This window comes from Mastomys coucha, unplaced genomic scaffold, assembly GCF_008632895.1.
Source record: "Mastomys coucha isolate ucsf_1 unplaced genomic scaffold, UCSF_Mcou_1 pScaffold19, whole genome shotgun sequence".
NCBI lineage: Eukaryota > Metazoa > Chordata > Mammalia > Rodentia > Muridae > Mastomys > Mastomys coucha.
Window position 1 is genome coordinate 6,084,454 of NW_022196901.1, and position 22,600 is coordinate 6,107,053.

A 22,600-nucleotide genomic window follows, 5' to 3' on the forward strand; every position below is an offset into this window, starting at 1 on the left:
GCAATGTGGAAGTAAGCTGAATAAACCCTTTCCTCCCTAACTTGCTTCTTGGTCATGATGTTTGTGCAAGAATAGAAACCCCGACTAAGACACATGCATAGATTTATATTTTGATTTTTCAATGATTTGTTGTAAATTAATACTCATTTTACTTGGATCAATAAGTATCATGCTCAGAATAGTTTTACAAGTCTTTGGGTACATACTTTTCTCATGTTTTTCTTTTCAAAGCTTTTTTATGACCTATATCTAATGGTTTCTGAGAAATGAGCAGTTAATAAATGTGCAATTATATTAGACAATTATTCACTTACTTGTATAGGCAAAGGGAAAATTGTGTTTGCATGTGTGAGAAAAACAGAGAGGTAGATGTATGAGCCAATACAGCAGCAAAATGGAAAAACTATAAATATACTGAACATCAGAGCTCCTAAGTATGTAAAGCAAGCATTGACACATTTGCAGAAATAAATACAAGCAGTACAATAATAATAGGAGAATTCTGTGTTTCACTTATAGTAAAGAAAGACTACCCTAAAAGGAAACTGCTAGAGAAAGGTAGGTTTAAAGAGTCCTTAGGCTAGAGGGACTTAACAGATAGAGTGTTGTGTCCAGTGCATCATGATACATATTCTTCTCAGATATATGTTGAATGTTCAGAAGGAATGTTCACATGCTAAACTACATATTTTTTAAATTTTATAAACTTTATTGTAAAAATTTGTAAATAAATAAAACTACCCACTAAAACTAGTCAGACCCAAAGCTTATTTAACTCAGTTAACTTCTATATAGTTAGGATAGGCATTTGGGATGGAATCTGTTGAAACAACTGAAATCCTTTCAAGTAACTTTTCTAACTATGACGGAATGAAATTGGTACCCAAAGGAAGGAAGATGTGTAAACACAGGCAACCTGGAAGATTCTGCATCTCAGGTCAGATCCCTTGGCAGACCATCTGAGACTCTGGTTAAGAGTGATAAAGAACAAGCCAGGTGGTGGTGGTGCACGCCTTTAATCCTAGCACTTGGGAGGCAGAGGCAGGCAGATTTCTGAGTTTGAGGCCAGCCTGGTCTACAGAGTGAGTTCCAGGACAGCCAGGGCTATAGAGAAACCCTGTCTTGAAAAACCAAAAATAAATAAATAAATAAATAAATAAATAAATAAATAAATAAATAAATGTAACTAAAAAAAAAAAAGAGTGATAAAGAATCCCAGGTGGCCTGGCCCTCCAGAATAGGAACATGGGAAGATGAGAACGGTACTATGGCAGCAGGCCTTGGGGGCCTCTGCTGGAAAGAGGACCCACTACTACTCATTTATCCTCTGCTGCTGAAGAACTGGACTCCATGACTGTAGCTTGGGACTAGTGAGTGCCAAAAATACACTATAGGGAAGGGCAGTCTTACCAATAAAGTATTAGAAAAAAGAGTATCTACATGCAAAAGAATTAAAAAGGACCTTTAACACACATCAGATTCAGATTGGATGAAGTATTTAAACTTCAGACTTGGAAATAAACTACAAGAAGAACATAGAAGAAAGAGTATGTATTCTTGGGATGAACTGGGATTATTCTGCATTTGACTCCAAAGCTCAGAGGTAAACCCAAAACATAACAAACTAAAGAACAGCATAGTGCAGGACATATTGGTCAGAAGCAACCTACAGAATTGGAAAAAAGTATTTGCAGGGCTAGTGGAGGGCTTATAATACCAAATTAAAACATCCAATATCAAACCAAACAAGCACGAAAGTTAAAAATATTTGAAAATGGCTTGAAAAAAATGTGCATACAATATATATATATATATATATATCAGAAAGGATATAAATGGTTGACAACTATATGTAGAGTTGTCTATCATCTCTAGGATTAGGGAAATACAGTAAAAGCCATAGAGAAAATATTATTCATACCTTTCATGATGGCTATTATTAATCAATAAAAGATAAATGCAGAAGCTATAGAGAAAAATAGACCCTTGTATACTGTTGGTACAAATGTAAATTAGTACAGTAATTAAGGAAATTAATATTGTCTGGTTTCTTACTCCACTATGAAGAAGGAAAATAGATGGAATTGGATAGACTCATGTTAAGTAATACAACCCATAGTGAGAGAAAAATGAGGATCATGTATTTTCTTTTAGATGTGGAGTGTTAAAGGGAGAAAATGTGAGAAGCAGGCAAGTGTTAGTAATGGGGAAATACACATGAGTATCTTATATGTTGTGAAAATGTCAAAAAGAAACCTATTTTGTGTAATTAATATACACTAATAACATTTTAAACATTCTGAAGGCAGAATTATGCGATGCAGCAATCCCACTTCTGGGAACATGTCCTAAGATTCTGAATCATTATGTCAAAGAGTACCTGACTAGTAGTGTTTATTGTGTCATTATTCATGATTGCTAATGAGTCAGCTTACGTTTTAAAACATTAATGGAAGGGCAAGCAAGACTGCTTAATCGTGAAGGACTGCTGTTTTGTGGTCACAATAACTGGAGTTTAGATATCACCACCTACAAAACAAGCCAATGTCCAGTTCCTAGTAGGGCAAAGGCATGAGGATTTCAGCACCCTAACTGGGAAATTACAAGTCCCAGATTCAGAGAGATACCTGCTTCAAAGGAGCAAAACAGAGACTGAAAGAGGACACCCCATGCCCTTGTCTGGCCTCCATGCATGAATAAAGACAAATACATCCACACACATATGTGTACATTCATTCATACAGAAACATGTACACTTTTACATGCATATATACATACATACCTCTTTTAAAAAATGAATGTGTGTGTGTGTGAGTGAGAGAGAGAGAGAGAGAGAGAGAGAGAGAGAGAGAGAGAGAGAGAGAGAGAGAAATTCATGTGTGTGATATACATGTACTAGAAGGCCAAAGAAGGAAGATCTTGAACTTGGAACTAGTCTGGACTCCATAAACTTTCCAGAGCAGCCTAGGGTACCAAGTATTATCCTATTTCAAAACATAAGTATAACAAAAAAATTGATAAGTATAAACTGTGTTTACAAAGGAATTGTATACTGTTCTCAGAAAGTTATGAGTTATATCATTTTTAAAAGAGTGGGTGATTCTGGAAGTCATTATGCTCAATAAATCATGAAGGACACTACAGAAGCAGGAAGACAAACACTGCAACCTCACTTACTTGTGAAATCTAAACAAGCTGGTCACAGAATCAGGGAGTAGAATGGAAACATGTTAGTAAGATGCATAATGTTTCATTTAGTCAGGAGGAATAAACACCAATTATTCGGAGTAAGAGATATGTTAATTAGTTCAATTCAACTTTTACCTAGAACATGTACATCAGAGTATCAATTTATATATCATATATATATATACATATATATATATACAACTGTATTTTGCCACTATCCACTAAAATCTTAGAGAAAAAAAATCATGCTTGACTAACAGTAAATTTTATAGGAAGTTAATAATGCTATGATTTAATGCAGTTGTGTAATTTCTTTGTAGGTTTCCATTGCAACATTCCACAGTGGTGTCTTGATAACAGCTCTTACTGGTTTTTGATAGACTAACCTCAGTTCTAACTCATTTGTCTCCGAGAAAAATACTCCATAATTTTTATTGATTTTTAATTCATTCACTGAAGAAGCATTTATTACATATCCCTTATGTTTACTGAAAAGAACGATAGAAAATCGTGAACATTTCCATGTTTTCAGAGATTTTCATGTCAGCAAGGGAGAAGTAAATAAAGCTACTGCAGAAAAGGTGTGAAGGGTGGGCCGTATTATCCAGAATGACCTCACCAAGGGCAGAAGGTACTCAGACGGCATCAAATGCCTCACAGTGATGCAGATGTAAGCTTCAAGCTCAGAGTCATCAGTGACTGAGCAACCTTGGAAAACTATTAATCTCTCTTGGTTCATGTGGGAGAAACATGTATCCTGATTTAGGGCTCTCATGGGATTTAAGCTCCATACATTTGATACCAGCCATGTTAATTCACTGAGAACAACCCCCCGCCCCCCAAGTGGATTCTAAAGTTCTTCATCTTGGTAACATAAAGGAGCTCTCTGGGACATAGGGATACATGCTGAAGGGAATATGCTGGGTTCCTCCCTCCGAGCTGACAGGAATAGGTCTGGGTTTTCCTGAGTCCTCTTTGAGGACTGCATGGCTAGCTTTCAAGGGAAATGTGGGTGAATCAGAGATTCTGCTAAATGCCACAGTCTTCTCCTGGGTCATGCCAAGGACAATGGATTTCAACCTAGAGACAGCCACAGGTTCAGGGCTTATGAGCTAAAACATGCCCGGAGTCACAAATATGCAGTACGGTTTAGTAGGAATAGTAGTTGAAGTACTAAGAATAAATAATCTTTGTTGTGTGCCAGACATATTTAAATGCAAGATGTGTATGACCTAAATTATTTAGTTATCACAACAGCCATAAACCAGCTTCTATTGCATCTTCTGAAATGTTTAAAAAAAAAAAAAAAGCTGAAGTAAAGCCTGGAAACACAGTTAGGATACAGAACTAAATTTGGACGTGGATCACGTTTATTAAAACTTATTTGGACCACATTCTTTTCATCTCCTCCAACTCTTTTAAGATCTTCCTGATCTCCTTGCCCACCCAACTTCATGTTTATTCTCCCCTTTTCTCTCTCAAAAAAGAAAAAAAAATGAAAAAGAATACAAAACAGAAAAACTAAGAAAAAAATCTGTAAGACAAAATACCAAACAAAACTCACTCTCTTCTTTCTTCCTTCCTTCTTCCCCCTTTCTTTCACACACACACACACACACACACACACACACACACACACACACACTCTCACACTCACACACTCACACACACTTGCATTTATACATATGGAGTCCGTTTTGTGTTGGCCAATCCATGGAATGTGATTGATTTGTCTTTATCAAATCCCTCCCATCAAGGCTCAAGGATCTATGTGGGAAGGTAGAGGTAAAAAGAATGTAAGAGTGAAGAGTGGTGCATACAGTGAAGAAAACAGCATCTTCCAGACACAACAGGACTGATGGACACATGAACTCCTGGAGACTGACAGCATGCACAAGGCCTTCACAGGTTTAAACCAGACAAAGTCTTAGCACTGAGACCATCTTTTTGTTTGTTTTCGAGACAGGGTTTCTCTATATAGCCCTAGTGGTCCTTGAACTCACTCTGTAGACTAGGCCATCCTTAAACTCACAGTGATCCACCTGGCTCTGCCTTCTGAGTGCTGGGATTAAAGGCTTGCACCACCATCACCCAGCTGAAATCATCTTCTTAACCTGATGGTACTGCCCCCTTGGAACATAGCACAGCGCATCCCTCCTCGAGGAGTATGCGCTTCCCTAATATCTTACTCTTGGTAAAAATTGGTGTATACAGGATAACTAGGAGGGAATTTTGAAAAGATTAGATCTAAAGGCACATTTACAGATACATTTTTGTGGGTCATTTAAGTTGGCTAAACATCTCTGTAGACTTTATTTTTATTTGTATTCATTTTCTAGAAAGAGTAGAGTCTGGCATGTAGAACATTGAAAAAGTTTATAGTAATGTCCTTATATTCAGAGCTAGCTTGGATAATTTGTACCTAGCATATAAATGCTTTATTTGTAGTATATGCTTTCCTTATTTAACAAATATCAAAAATAGGCAGTTTTTATCTACATTTATTCTTCATTTAGAATTTAATTTTTTTTTTTTTTGCAACGTAGAATAAGCTGTTGAAAATAGGAATCCTCTAATGACTCTGAGGAAGGTTCTAGGATTCTACAGTACTCCTCACAGTCTTATAGGATATTGATTTTTGTTGGTGAAACACAAATATCTAAAAAGACTTGTAAGAATTCATTCCGTGTGGTAGAAGACAAGGTCCCTTTGGTCTCAGGAAGCTTGGTGTAGGAATGCTGGTGTTCATTTCTAAGAGGGACCTTAAGTGTACTCAGGGTCCCATAAGTGGCAGGTGAGACGCTGGAGAGGAAGCCAGCTCTAAGAGATGAGATTTAAAAAACACAAAACCAGGCCTGTGGCGACAGTAATGTGTGCTGGGGGCTGTGGTTAAGGGAGCTTATCTGAATAAAAGGTTTCCCAAAGAAGGGAGGTAACTCAGCTCTCAAAACTGCAGTCAGGTTGGAGAGGCTCTCAGGAAGGAGATGACAGGTACTTTCTAAGGACAGAAGTGCTAGGAGCTGGAGTGTTGGAGCATAACCAGAGCTGAGAAAAACAATTTCACAGATGTGTTGCTTTGTCTCCTTTGGTGAGTCACCAAGTACTCTACACACTTTTCTTCCTGTAACCTTTGCTATTACTGCTCTTTTCTCTTCCTCCTCCTCTCTGTCTCCTCTCCCTCCCTTTCTGTCTAGTTCTCTTCTTCTGAACCTTAGATCATCTTGTTCTCCATGAACTGAGACTTGTCCCCTTTATGATAAAATATTGAAGTAGTAGGATACCTTTGTGATTTTCAAAGTAAGTAGTCTTCATCTTTAAAAGACAATGTTATTGTCTTTTAAAGATGAAGACTACTTACTTTGAAAAGAATGAAATCTTCTTAGGTATTCTGCTAATTTAGTGAGGGTTGTCTGTTGCTTTATACTGCTCCATTTTCCTGATTGATCAGTCTTGTAGTTCAGAAATTCTACCTGATTTGACCATATGAGGCTGTGTGTGAAAGGAGATGTACTGTGAGAATCAGCGCTCAGATAGGAGAGGCAGTACTTTTATTAAATACTCCTTAGAGTGGCAGTTGAAAAGTGAGCAAAAATTGGTTTTATTAATTTACCTTTGTGGATTTCTTGACTAACTTTCATTTTGTACAGTGAGAGGTAAAAATTTCTATTCCTAAGGCATTTCCAACTAAAAACTTAGAAATTCCAACTGTATGATTCACACTTTCTCTTAGTGGGAAGTTAGAATTCATTATTGGTAGGATTTGACTTTGACAGTCAGTTCTGATCATTGAGCCATGTAGCTTCTGCTTGCATGGTGATTGCACCTTACTTCAAGTAGCTTTGTGGCCATGCTCGACCCAGAGTTCGTGTCTTTTGACTTCCAGGGCAAAGCTTTTCCTAATGATATCCTTTTTGCTTTAAGGTGAAACAGTAGCTTTCTTAGTTTCATTGTAGTAAATTCTTCTAGCATCGTGGTCCTAACCGCTTCACACTTGTAAAGCAGGAGACATTCTGTTGGATGGTGACTGCTGTGAGAGTCTGTAAATATGTTCAAAGAGGTGGACAGTGCCATGCGGGTACAGATGCAAAGGCTCCTGGAACAGACACAAGATCTCAAAAGTCCTTTAACCATCCTGATAGAAGATGATTGATTAGCTATCACAGATTCATTTTTATATGTGATCAAAGCAGACCTTAAAACCAATAACTTATAAATCATAGTGGAGCACTAATATAGCTTTTTAATGCTTTTTGTGCAGTTGTTCTTGGTGAACAAATTCTATTCACAGAATCTGGATAAGTTGGCTTCTGTGATCCTCATACTGCTTTAGATTGAACGTGTCAGGCAATTGAGAGTTCACTGCCAGCTCTACTTGGAGGAACATGTCTTCTTAAGTGGACTGTCATTAGTTAAAAAAGACAAGCTTTCCCTTTAAGCCAAAGGAAGCTGGCCTCCTGTGAATCAGAGGAATGGCAAGAAATAGCCTGTTTCAATGTGATGACTCAGCTTCCTCCTCATTTTTGCAGAATGAAAGAGAGAGCGCATTATTATTATTTTTCCTGCTTAGGAATTGCATAGATAAGATCTGAAAGGGAGAGTATGGAAGTGCTGCCCTCATCGCTGGTTCTGAGATCAGCAAGATGTAAAGTACTATGGGCTGAAGATGCAGTTCATTTTCTCCCAGATACCCTTTCCTCTTCTCATCTTCCTAGGAGCGTTATGGTTACGAGCCTAGTAGACTACTAAGTATTGTTATTTGATGACTATAATCAGTTGGTTAAATTAGAGACAGAAGCAAAGCATTCTTTCAGGTCCTGTAACTAGTCACTCTGTCCTGCTTCAGCCCTTCATTATTGTGACTATTATTAGTAGTCACAAAAGTCTCCTTGTACAGGAAAACTGGTGACTATGGCTCTGACAGTATATATTTTACTAAACAAGACAGATCAATTGAAGGACAGTCGTTATACAAATGCTTCTTGATTTTAGATTTAACATTTCCCCACAAATGTATAATTATGTATATTTAGATATTAACTTAGTTTCACAGATGAGATGGGTTTATGAGTTTAAGCTCAGAGAAATGAAATGTAGATGTAACTGATTTTGAGGAAGACCAGGATTTTGTAGCAGCTTTGTAAATAAGCACAGAGACTGAATTAATCCTGTCTTCTTATTTGCTACCATATCCCTGGTGCTGGTGCCTAATTTATGTCTGTCAAATGCTAAATACTAAAATGTACTTGCTGCTTAAATTAAGCTTATTATTGTGATACCTACAATAAGGTTACATAGGCTCACTGTATTGTCAACATTTCACTAAACAAGCAAATTGAAAATTCTTTTATGGCTACTCTTACTGATGTGTATGGTCCAGAAATCATATTTTAGTAATAAAATAATTGGAATGAAAATAGCAAAAATAAATGATTTATGAATACATGTAATTTATGGCTGTAGTCTTTTAAAACACAAGGTCTCTAGATGGAGAAAAAACTAAAACCAAGAGTCTCTTTGATAAAAAGATTAAAAATAGACTTTTATTGAAGGATATAAATCACAGAGGATAGTCAGCTTATAAACAATTCAGTTTAATAACTTTCTTGGCACATTTTGCTTGCATAATCAATGTAATGTCCTGACTTTTTAATATCACATTCTATTTTCCACAGAGGCTTTAGTTTTCATATCTCTTACTGATTCCCCAAGGCAGACCTATGGAGAGGAAGAGGATGGGATGTTCCCAATGGAGTGTAAGAAAATAGAAACTTGCTGGGTCAAGAAAGCTGCCCGTGGCTTGTCCTTTAGTGATGGACTAATATAGTGTTTTCCCTATCTGGGTGTTTGCACATGTGTTTGGGCCCTCTCAGAGTCACTGTTGTAGAAATAGATCTCTGGAAAGCAGAAGCAAAAGCCAAGGAAAAGAATGGTGAGTGAGTGCATGGTGTTCTGGGTAAGCATGGACTTTAGGGGGTTGAGTTAAATATTGCTCTTGCTGTTGCTACTGTGGTAAAGTACTCTGGAATCCCAGGCCAAGGCTACTGATAAATAATGGCAACCTTAGACAAGAATGTCTCTATCTCTCTGTCTTTGTCTTTGTCTGTCTGTCTGCATCTATGAGTTTTTGTGCCTGTCAGTCTCTCTTTCTGTTTCTGTCTCTCCTCTTCTCCATCAACCCCCTCCCCCGCCCCAGCTTTCTGTTCTTCTAAGTGTGATTGAAGTTCCTAGCAGATTATCCAAGTGTAGTTCTGGGTAAGACTGATAATATTTCCAAAGATCATTGAGAGAAGAGAGAAGACATATCCCTAGTGTGGGTAGCATCATTCCTTAGGCTGCTGCCCAGTAGTGGTTATGGTTATTGATCACCAAGATGTGATGAAATCTGTTCTGTCACGCTTTCTCTATCATGATGGACCAAAACTTGTGGAAGTGAGCCAAAATCAATCCAAGCTTCTTTAATTTGTTTTGCTTATGTATTTTTCCCAAGCAATGAAAACTAACATATTCTTTCAAAACTCCAGAGTCTGCTAATTGTCACTTTGATTCAGTTATTGTAGGATTTCAAGAATCCTTGAAATTCCTGTTGCAGAAACTGGTTTTTAACTTTAGAAATGACCAACTAATTAAAATGAAATATTCTAAATGAAATGAAATATTAAACAGTAGCTAATATCTAGAGAAATTTCCACCACTCTGACTAATTAAATTATCCTGCTACAATAGCAGACAAATAAAACAAAAAATAGCAAAACAAAGAATGCAATCACTGAGATTGTGTGCCGTAGAGTCCAATTAAAGCCTGAATGCCAAGACCAGTGTTGAAAGAGAAAATGAATGATGCTTTGAGAGTATCAGAAAAACAAATGCAATGATGGCTAGCAGAGGTAGGCATTGCTAACTCTCAGTATAATCTCGTGAAATTCATTATAATCAGGATGTGTAGCTCCTCCTTTGTCATGTGCCTCTCAGGATTAAAATAAAAGACTTAATAGAAACAAGTGATTGAAAGATGAAACACTTGAGGAAATTTTAGCTCTCTTGTCAAGGCTACATACCTATAGAACTTAGAGTGCCTAGCTGTTTTGTAGAGACAAGGTACCATAACCTAGGGTCAGTGTTATTGTTTGGAGGCTCCTGATGTGAGTAGTGTCTAATAAATTATTTGTAACATATCAGGCATATTGATCAATGCTCCATTTACCCATTCCCATAATTTTTTGAGGCAGATATTACTTTTATCTTCCATTCATAAACACAGTTATTAGACTTATAGAAGTTAGGAGCTTGTTGAAATATTTCTCAAGTACATGATTTAGGTTTAATATATGAAATGCTCTGCAATGTATGACAGTGGGAAATTATTATTTTAACAGTGCAGATGAAATTGCTTAACAGCTGACAGGGAATGAGAGGTAGTGTGAAAGGTGGTATTGAATTAGTTAGAATTGTTTCTCTTTGGTCCCTGTCTTTGTGTGACTGGCAGTTTCTTTAAAGTAAGGTAGTACTTTTAGGACCAAGTAAGCTAGACCGAACATAATTTGTGTTGTCTGTTGACTGGATAGCTAGGTAATCCAAGTATTTAAATATACTGTGGCTCAGTTTTCTTACTTGGCTTATGTACATAGTAGCTTCTCCCTTTATAAGTTTGTTGCAAACACAGTCAATACTCGTGATTTATAAGTTTTGTTTTTGCATAATTTATTCATAACCCTCAAATCCATATACTTAGCACTTTCACAATAATTTACAGGGCTGATGTACTGGTTGGCTTTTTGTTAGCTTGGAACAAGCTAGGGTCATTTGGGAAGAGGAAACCTCAAGTAAGGAATTGCTTCCATCAGACTGGATTGTAGATATGCTTATAGGACATTTTATTATTGTTGATTTATATAGAATACAGCCCAGTGTGGGTGGTGCCATCCCTGGGCTGGTGGTCCTGGGTTCTATAACAAAGCAAACTAAGAACACTATGGAAAGCAAGCCTGTGAACAGTGCCCTTCCATGGTCTCTGCTCCAGTTCTTGCCACCATGGTTCTGCCTTGGGTTCCTTCCCTAATTTCCCTCATGATGAATTATAGACTGTAAGGTGAAAAAAAATCTTTATTAATTGCTATTCAATTTAAAAGGTCGATTTTTTTTTATTTCAGAGAAAACTGTCTTTCAAGACAATTTTTCATGTTGCTTTGTTGTTTCTGACATTAGTTGTCATATTAGAGGACTGTTGTTAGAATCTGAGTTTACTAGAAGATTCCAACTCATTGAAACTAAAAGAAAGTGTTTTCCATAACTCCATTTCTTCGCTGGTTGTTCTCATCTTGGAACTAGCAGCCCATAGTGAGCATTTTTTGTATGACAGTGTAGTTATGCTCACTACTTTGTGTTGTATTTCATTTTTCTTAACCCTGTGAGGCAGCTACTTTGTAGCTATCTCAGAAACAAAACACCTGAAGAGACCATAAGTGCATTCAGTGTCACAAGATTAAACAAAGATATAATATCCCTGTTCTAAGACGGTCTTCCTTCCTTGTCTCCAGAATAATTTTGACCTTGTAGTTGATATGCCCTATTCTCTGCCTGACCTTTGCTGATACTATGTTTTACCAGTTTCGGGATATTGATTTAAATGTAAAAAGTTCACTGAGCAGCATTGCTAAGCTTTTCTAAAGAGAATCATTATATTAGTTTAGTAGGTGAGTAGGTGGGTGAGTGTGTGGGTTTGAACTCTAATTCTTTAATTCGTTTTTTTCAAAGACAGCTTGTTTTTATTTCTGATTAAGTCCTCCACTCTATTAGAAGAGGACTGTGCCTGCCTGTGAGGCTTTGATGCCTTCCTGGGCTGGGAGATTTCTTTTCATCAGCTAATTTGGGCATTTTATTTTGTTCTTACTTCTTTAATGTCCTGATTAAGGGATTAGATAGCCCCTTTCCAGGCTTGAGCTCTAATTCCACCCCGCACAGGCCATGTACTCTGGAAACATTGATTTGTGTTTGTTTAATGAATAATAACTTAGCAGCAGAACCACTGGCTTAATCCAACTTCTAAAAAGGCAGAGAACTTGGCATTAGATGTGGATGGAGTTGATATAAATGGTCAGGTTTCCACTGTGAATATTGAAAAGGTGGAAGATGTTTAAAAGGCTTCAGAATGGGGATAAGTTGGTTAGCTACTTACTGTACCACTCTCTGGTATGGCCTCTTATTTTGTTCTTCACTGGATTAGCATCTCATTTGGGTTTAGCACATGCTATATACAACTATTAATACCAAAATAACGACCCTTGTTTCTGTGGAGAAGTAGTACTTCCCTTCTTTAGTAGTCTCTCTGTGTACTTTAGTATACTGTGCTGGGAGAGTGTACTGTTAGACTACAGAGTGTGGCATGGATGGCTGTCTGGGATGAGTAGGATGGGGTAATCTGTCATGAAGATGGTCATTTTATGTAGGAACTAGTGTTGCCCAGATAGAGAAGGTCATTTGCCCAACATCTCTGGAAAGAAAAAACACAGAAGAAGAGAAGAAAAGAGGATTAATAGGCATTTTGTTTTGATCAAAAGGTGAGTAGAATAAAATAGGTTGAGGCAGAATGTGAAATACAAAAAGCAATAATGAAAACACTGGAAGAATTTATTTAGGGTCTGATGTGATCAGAGTTTTATAAAAATAATTCTGCTGACAACATGAAGGAGAGACAGTTAATGGAAGACACCAGTGATAATGTTTTATCTTCTTCTGCTTTCCAGCTTTCTCCTGTGCTTCTGGAGAGTATCTAGAAATGAAGAACCAGGTATGCAGTAAATGTGTCGAAGGCACCTACTCCTTGGGCAGTGGCATCAAGTTTGATGAATGGGATGAGTTGCCGGCAGGATTTTCCAACGTTGCAACATTCATGGACACTGTGGTGGGCCCTTCTGACAACAGGCCAGATGGCTGTAACAAGTAAGACCCCAAAGGAACCTTTGGACTTTGGAGATGTGACAAAGGTGTCATCGTTCTTTTCTAGACAAAGTTGATGATAGTTTTAGTTCTGATGAAGATCTTAGATGAACTCAGGACAAAGGGTTGTATGGCTTTTTGGGAATTATTTAATAAAGGAATTCTGTATTTGCATAATTTCTATACCCTCATCCTCCCTCTAATTCCACCTGTGCCCCTCTAACCCCTTTATACATGTCTTCTTCTTTAATTATTATTATAGACATATAAATTCATGTATGTATGCATATATATACACATATGTACATACATACATACATATATGGTGCTGAGTCCATTTAGCATTGTTAAAATGTATTTATGTTTAGGAATGACCATTTGGATTGGATTGTCTAATAGGGTTTCATCCTTGAGAAAGAATGGCTTTCCTTCTTTGAACAGCCATTAATTTCTAGGAATGGGCCCTTGACAGATTTCTTTTCACATCCACATTTTCTTTTTCATCCACATTATCATGTCAATTCATGCTGCCATGGTGCAGATATTGTATAGGCAACCATATTGTTGAGATTTCATGAGTACAGCTTACCTTTCATATACTGAAGATGCTACTGTACAGCAGATGTCCTGGTCCTCTGGCTCTTACAATCTTTTCACTTCCTTTTCAGTAATAAATGTTTACTTAAAATATACACACATACATACAGGTGCACACACACACACACACACACACATCCTTAATGAAGTTACGTCATTTGGGTTATAATGCTCCCTCCTTCCAAAGAGCCATCAATATCTAATAAAAACCTAGGCATAGAAAACTGCTCTGTAATTTATTTTATTTTATTTTTTTATTTTTGGTCAGGGGAGTCTAAGAGACCCTTCCCCATCAAATATAGGTGATTAATATTACCCTTGGTTGCCTCTTTGAATTTGAAGTTCAGATCCAATTGCTGTAGACACCACACACGTTAGACTTGGAGAAGTTAAGCTAGAACTGACCTGGAAATTTCCTCTCCAAGGCAGAGCTTTCATAGAATTTGAAGTCACCATGGAGGCTGCCAGTAGAGGAAAACAATCAATAGTCTTACCCAGCTGTAAAACCTATGAACTACAACAATGATTAGCACAGTAAGATAGTCCAAGAATGTAAGAGTGGCACTTATATTGGCAGTAGGTAGTAACTGTCTAATTGGACTCAGGCTCTGCTCAATAGAAGGGAATTCATGCCTCATATTGTAAACGGCACTATTTAACTAGTAACTAGTAACTAGCAGTAGGAATTATTCATGGTTGACGAGGCCCAAGAGCATAGTGTTGACATCTGGTGAGGGCTTCAGATATCTTCGAACCACAGTTCAAATCAAGGTGCAGGCTGGCATGTGAGAAGAGAGAAATGTTTAGTGAGAGAAGTATGGATCCCTTCCTGAGGCCTCAGCTCCCTGACTCTGCCCAGCGTCAAGGCTGCATTCGTTACTTTCTTTGAAAAGATACTTAGAAACAAGCAAAGGGAGCAAAGACTCGTTTTGCTAAGGGTCTTAGTCCGAGCTGTGAATGTTAGGAGAGGAAAGCACAGCTGCTCAACACTCAGCAAACAGCATGCAGAACAACGGGTCAGTAACAGATAGAGTCAGGATAGGATACTGCTTCCAAGAACATGCCCAAAGTGATCATGCACTACTGTGGTCTACCTTTCCTGCCTGTGATACCTCTCAACGGTCTACTTGGAACTGAAATCCAGTCATGGATTTATTAGGTCAAAAAGTCTAATTCTTGAATAGTCTCTGATAAAGCTTTCACAGACACACCCAAAGGCATGCTTTAGGCTTTTGATGATTAGTCACATTGACAAACAAGAGTAACCATTACGGAGCCACCACCAAAGTTCAGTCCTCTGAAACTGACAGTTCGTTTCAATGTGGACTTGGCAGAGAATAGCAGCATGCATATAATACCTTAGAGTAAGGCACTAGTAACATGTAATGGGACACCAGGTCCTTGTTCTGGTGAACTTGAATATTCACAATTTTTTTTTCTAGTTAGACTAGCTTATTCATCAAGAACAACCTACAATAAACAGCCCTTTTTCTTTTTTTTTTATCAAAATATTTTGTTTTTATTATAAGAACTATTCCAAAGCATAAAGCCTACAGTTCACTATTGCATAATCTACATAAAATATTATTATTTTAAAAAGCAGTTGTGAGATGTAGTAACTATGTTAAGCAAGTTGTTAATAAGAATATATTCTTATTCATCTTCACAAATATCCAAATGTATACAAGGATAAATATCTATGTTCAACTTGAGATGAAACCTAAAATTATGGCTAGTCCAACTTACAGAAATACAAGACAATTAGGAATTACAATGTATGTTCTATACACAATATGAACTACATAAACAAAAATCACATATTTTATGAGACACAACTTTAACAAGTTGCTAAAAACTACAGGCATTTAATATAAAATACTTTGTGTTTGAGGTTGGTCTGGGGCCTAAGAGGATCACAAGCTTTTTTGAACCAGCTGAGTAAATCCTGTATAATGAGGCATACCATTTTAACTATTCTTTTGTTTGTTTTTTGTTTTTGTTTGTTTTTTTCAGATATTTTCTTTATTTACATGTAAATTTCTCCTTTCCCAGTTTCCCCTCCAACAAACAAACAAACAAACAAACAAAAACAACAAGAACAAACCCCTGTTGCCTCCCCCCTCCCCATGCCTGCCACCTCACTCTCTCCCACTTATTGGCCCTGGTATTCCCTGACACTGGGGCACAGAACCTTCACAGGGCCGAGGTCCTCTCCTCCTATTGATGATTGAATTTGCAATCCTCTACTATACACATGCTGCCAAAACAATCAGACCCACCATGTGCAGTCCTTGGTTGGTGGTTGAGACCCTGGGAGCTCTGAGGGTACTATTTAGTTCATATTGTTGTTCGTCCTAAGGGGTTGCAAACCCCTCAGCTCCATAGGTCCTTTCTCTAACTCCTTCACTGGGGACCCTGTACTCAGTTCAATAGATGTCTGTGAGCCTCTATATCTGTACTAGTCAGGTACTGTCAGAACCTCTCAGGAGATAGCTATATTTAGACTGACTTGTCTTTCCTTCAGTCTCTGCTCCATAGTTAATCTCTGCAACTCCTTCCGTGGGTATTTGGTACCCTCTTTTAAGAAGGAATGAAGTGTCCACCTTTTGGTCTTCCTTCTTGAGTTTCTTGTGGTTTGTGGGTTGTTCTTCTTGTATTCCAAACTTCTGGGCTAATAACCATTTATCAGAGAGTGCATACCATGTTTGTTCTTTTATGATTGGGTTACCTCACTCAGGATGATAGTCTCCAGATCCATCCATTTCCCTAAGAATTTCATGAATTCATTGTTTTTAATAGCTGAGTAGTACTCCATTGTGTAGATGTATCACAATTTCTGTATCTACTCCTCTGTTGAGGGACATCTGGGTTATTTCCAGTTTCTGGCTATTATAAATTAGGCTGCTATGAATATGGTGGAGCATGTGTCTTTATTGCATGTTGGAGCATCTTTTGGGTATATGCCCAGGAGTGGTATAGCTGGGTCCTCCGGTAGAACTATGTCCAATTTCTGGAGGAACTGCCAAACTGATTTCTAGAGTGGTTGTACCAGTTTTCATTCCCACCAGCAATGAAGTAATGTTCCTCTTTCTCAATATAGCTTCTTTAATATAATAATTTTTCTGAACACAAATTTCAGTTGAATATCGTATTCTTCTGCTCCCCACCCATCTGACATTACATTCTCTTTATTTATCTTTAATCAATTGGGTCATAGTGATGACTTAATTACTGAGCCCAAAAAGTCCTTTATACATTATGAACATGAAACTTATCTATGCAATATTTACTGTACATCATATACTCACATGTGTGTGTTTATAATATCTCCTTCGGGTCTGTGGCTTTTGTCTTTTTTATTGCCTTAATGACGTTTGATAATTAGAAATTTAAAATTTGAAAAAGTGTTATCTATCATGCTTAGCTTGTGTTTTCCTTTTCCTGCTCTGCTTGGTGATTTGTTGAGTTAGGATAGCTTGGCTAGCCCTAGGTTTTGAGGGTTGCAGATTACAGTGTGGATTCTGATTGTACCACAGACAGGGTTTCACCTTATAGATTGTTATTTTTAGAACAGCAATGAAAATTTGCATCCTTTTCTGGTTACCCCTGTTAGATAGTGTGAAGAATGCTGTAAACCCTGCCACATACCAGTGCTGTTTAAAACAGCCATTGCTTTAAAGAAACTCTTAGTATGTAAGCTTTAGGAGATCCAGCATTAACTCAGTCATTGAAAAGGTTTTGGCTTCTATCAAATGACTTCTTCAACAATTTAAGAGGCCAATATAGTATAGCTTTATATATTAATCTAAATATTTAGCATTTAATAGCACTTTTCCATAGGCCTCATCTCTCTCTCTCTCTCTCTCTCTTTCTCTCTCTCTCTCTTTCTCTCTCTCTCTCTTTCTCTCTCTCTCTCTCTCTCTGTGTGTGTGTGTGTGTCTATAAGAAACTCAGATGTTGTTTGAAAGAGTAATCCTACTTGAGGCTATGTGTCTTAATATTAGTGATTTTTGTTTTGGTAAATAAAAACCAAGATTTATACCAAATTTATCATATAGCCTTACAAAGATTTAATATGTCATATGCTATAAAAATAAACCTTTTTCTATAGTTACTATACATAAACACATACACATACATACATATATAACTATATAAATACAACTTGCTGAACCCATTAATTGTTTCTTGTATATATATGATTTCAGGACTGACTACTCAGTAGGAGATAACCAATTAGGGGTTCATCCCCAGAGAAGCCTAGGTCTCCTTCTCTCAGAAGTAGTGAGTTGACTATAGTTTTTTACACATGAACCCCTTAAATGTCTGTCGGTATTGTTATTGTTTTGAGGGCAATTTGAGAAGGAGTAAGCAGGTATACATGAGTGGGGCTGGAGGGAACAACATAGGAAGGGTTGGAGGGAGGAAAGGAAAGGGGAAAGTGTCATAATCATTTTAATTCAAATAAAAAATAAATTAAGTACAAAGCAAACTTCTCAATAGTGGAGTTGAACCATTGAATTCAAGCAAAGCTCCTGTTATCCACTTTGTTTGGTCCATGGGATCAACTCCTGATTAAATCACTTGGTTGGAAGGGTATTGCTAGAAGAGGTTTCTGAGCTTGTACATAAAACATTTGGTTCTGTTTTCACAGCTCTTCTTGGCTTCCTCGTGGGAACTATATAGAGTCTAACCGTGATGACTGCACTGTGTCTCTGATCTATGCTGTGCACCTTAAGAAGTCAGGCTACGTCTTCTTTGAGTACCAGTACGTGGACAACAACATCTTCTTTGAGTTCTTTGTAAGGCTTTTCATATTCTAGACTTTGATTTTTAAGGAACATTCATACAATTATTTCTAATCCTGGTCCATTCCACTTTATGCCTCCTAACTTTTTGGAGGGTGTTAACTGCATCTTTCAATGTTAAAAGAAAACCTCTCCCAGTGGTTCTTTGTGATCAAGTTAATATTATTTCGTTGCTTTTCACAGTTTTCTTGTGGAATAACATTGGCTTCTTTCATTTCTGGTTATATTCATTAGGTAGCTATTTGGCTTAGACTGTACATTACAAATACCTGGCTTAGACTGTACATTACAAATACCTGGCTTAGACTGTACATTACAAATACTTTTTCCAACACCCATTTCTTTTCATTTTTTTTAGCTACAGAAGCTATTATTTTTCTATACATTGTGTATATAGAGGGATATCAATGTTTACATGTACAGATGTTTGTCTCTATATGGAAGAACATACATGTGTATGTGAGGAGGACAGAGGTTGATGCTGGGTGTTCTGCTCTGTCCCAATTTACTTTTGTGAAACAGAGTGTCCCACTGTGCCTGAGCTCATGAATTGGGCTGTACTGGCTGGCCAGGTAGCTCTGGGCATCTGCCTTTCTCTGGTCCACCAGTACTATGTTAGAGTTGTTTGCCACCACAGCCATGTTTTACATATGCTAGGGGTCTAAGCATGTCCTCATTATGGTTATATAGCAAGTATATACCTTTGAGTCATAGTAATAGTTTCTATTATGTTAAAATTATGTTAAAATATTTTTATTTTACTTAGATATTTTCTTGCAAGTCAGTAAATATTTCCTGCTCACTATAATTATTTGTTTATTCATAATTATTTTAAAAACAAAAATGGCTATATATTCTGATTCTGTAAATTTTAGACTGTTGAAAGGACTCCTTGGATGAAGTATTTGATCTGTCTGTCATGAGCTTAAGTAGAATTACAGAATCTAAGATACAGTCATATACTAATAGAATAACTACTGGGGCTATTTAACGAATTTAAGCTGTACCTGATCTAGTACTATTTATTATGACAATGACTTTAATTCATGAGAAAATGTTTTCAGATAGACTTACACTAAGCACAATATTTGTTTTGTCATCAATGGTGAAAAAACATGTTTCTGTGATCCAGGTTTTAAGGAAAGAACATTCTAACAATTTTAAAATAAATTTCTATTGCTCTCAGTGATAAGTATTCTAAATCAGTAATTGTAGTTTCTATATCAAGAGTTTGATGGTAAGAATATTTCCCATCGCACTGTCCTTTGAAGTAAAGAGATTCTGGCTCTGGTTGTCACTCTGTAATTATTAGCTGTATGTTCTTGAGCAGTTAGTCTAAGTTTCTGGCCCTCACTGCTTCCTTCCATGAGCTGGATTGTTTGATAAGACCCTTTGAGGAGCTTCTAGTATGGATATCCTTTGATGTGTTAGAATGTAAGCACCATTTAGACACATTTGCTTTTTAAAGTATATCTTGTTTGCAAAAAAGCTTGCGAGAATGAATGAGTATTTCCTGGGCTATTTCAGCAGTATTGCAGAAAATGAATAAACCCAGGAAGTGAGACAAGGGTCTAACTGTTGTGAATAGGCAGCTCTTTATATTTCCCAACAAGTCCCTTGAGAACAGTCAATAAAGGTGCTTTTAAGGCATGCCATTCCACTACTTCCTGTCAGCAATGCCTGTGTTCTTTGGTTTAGAGTCGGACAGGGATGGCAAGCTCATGCCATTCTTTTATGGCATGTTTATAGGATGTGATTGATTCAGAAAGTCAACACTCCTCAGTCATCAATAATCAGTGATGAAAAGGAAGTGATTTTTTTCTTTTTATTGGATAATTTCTTTATTTACATTTCAAATGTTTTCCCCTTTCCAGGTCTCCCTTTCAGAAAACCCCTATCCCTTTCCACCTCCCCCTGCCTCTACGAGGGTGCTCACCCACCCACCAACTCCTGTTTTCTTGCCCTTGCATTCCCCTACACTGGGGCATGGAACACCATCAGGTCCAAGGGCCACTCCTCTCACTGATGTCCAACAAGGCCATCCTCTGCCACATATGTGGCTGCAGCCATGGGTCCCTCCATGTGTACTCTTTGGTTGGTGGTCCAGTCCCTGGGAGCTCCGGGGATCTGGCGTCTTGACACTGTTGCTCCCCTATGGGGCTGCAAATGAAAAGGAAGTGTTTGAAAATAGGAAAGATGTAGGTGGACGGAGAAAAATATATACAAACAGCGTACAGTGTGAAGTACTGAAGTGCTAAGTTTGAGCACCCAGTGTGACTTTACCTCGGCACTACCATTTCTTTGAAAAATGATGAAGCTGAAACTTAGAGGAGTTATTGGTCCATGATTACTTTTCAATTAGTTTCAAAATGAGTAATAAAATTCACTTCTCCACAGTGGAGGGGAATGTCACAATCACATGATAATCTGTTTTGTGTATAAAAAGTTTTTAGCATGTGTATTAGTTGTTTACTAAAGGTATATTCAGAGCCTGTAGCTTCTAGGGAATGGCATAATGCTGGTGTCATATTGGTCATGATGGTCAGAGGAGAAATTGGCCATAAATTCAATTAAAGGAAATATTAATTGGATAGTCTCTTGATATTGAGATCACCAGTGGGACTGTTTTCTAGTTAATAAGTCTTCAGAAAGTTCTTTTAGTGAAAATACTTTAAACTTTGTGACAGGAAAATATGGAAGATATCAAGAATAATTTCCAAGAGAGAAAGATAGATTTGACAGCTGATAAGCACATGTGATCATGTCCGACTCCAGCCTGCTGCTGACTGTATTGCTATACCAGTATGACGGTCTGCCTTTTAGCTATCTCTCTCTAGATCTATGTGTATACCTAAGAAAGTAGTTTCCTAACCTCTAAACCTTTTTGAAGCATTACTCAGAGAGTTCAAGATTTTTTCATTACTTATTTATTATTATTATTATGTAATAATAAATTATTATTTATAATAATAATTATCATTGCCTTCCTCCTGGTACCCTCTCACATAGTTTCTCTCCTATCCCTTTCTCCTCTGAGAGGGTGGAGGCCTCCACTGCTTACCCCCCAAGCCTGGCACATCAAGTTTCTGCAGGTTAGGCACATCTTCTCCAGGCCAGACAAGGCAGCCCAGTTAGGAGAATGGGATCATATGGAGGCAACAGATTTAGGGACAGACCTCACTCCAGTTGTTGGAGGACCTACATAAAGATGGAGCTACATATCTGCTACCAATGTGTGTGGGGCCTAGGTCCAGCCAGTATATTTTCTGTGGTTGATGGTACAGTCTCTGAGAGCCCCCAAAGGTCCAGGTTAGTTGACTCTGTTGTCTTCCTGTAGAGTTCCTATCCCCGAGTCTCCCAATCCTTCCTCCAACTCTTCCATAAGACTCCATGAGCTCCGGCCAATGTTTGGCTGTGGATCTGTTTCAGTCAGCTGCTGGGTGGAGCCACTTAGAGCAGAGTTATACGAGGCTCCTGTCTGCAAGCATAAGAGTATCATTAATAGTGTCAGGGGTTGGTGCTTGGTCATGGGATGGGTCTCAAATTGGGCCAGTTATTGGTTGGTCATTCCCTCAGTCTCTACTCCATCTTTGCCCCTACATTTCTTTTAGATAGGATAGATTTTGTGTTGAATGCTTTGTGGGTGAATGGTGTCCTTATCCCTCCACTGGAGGTACTGCTTGTCTACAGGAAGTAGCCACTTCAGGTTCCATCACCCCACTGCTAGGATTCTCAGCTAAAGTTATCACAAAGATTTCTGGGAGCCTTCCCCTTCTCTGGCATGTCCCAGAGATACCCCTTAACCCCCATTCCTCACCAGCTGCCAATTCCCCACATTTGATCCTGAACCACCTGTCCTGCTCCCCACCCCCTTTCTCACCCTGTTCCCTCCCTCCATCTGCCTTCTATGACTATTTTATTTCCCCTTCTAAGTGAAATTCAACATCCTCACTTGGGCCTTCCTTATTGTTTAGTTTCTTTGGGTCTGTGGAGTGCAATGGTAGTTTGTTTATCCTGTACTTTATGGCTGATATCCATGTATAAGTGGGTATATATATATATATATATATATA

General features: G+C 37.8%; 1 protein-coding gene across 4 annotated transcripts in view; it reads left to right on the forward strand.

The window, feature by feature from the left end:
• Kiaa1324l (KIAA1324 like) overlaps positions 1–22,600 on the forward strand; it is a 204,476-nt gene that overhangs the window by 115,319 nt on the left and 66,557 nt on the right. For all 4 annotated transcript variants that reach the window (XM_031380008.1, XM_031380011.1, XM_031380010.1 and 1 more), the window contains 2 exons: positions 12,930–13,125; positions 18,374–18,521. In XM_031380008.1, the coding sequence (XP_031235868.1) occupies positions 12,930–13,125; positions 18,374–18,521 (344 nt within the window). The remainder of the gene's footprint in view (positions 1–12,929; positions 13,126–18,373; positions 18,522–22,600) is intronic.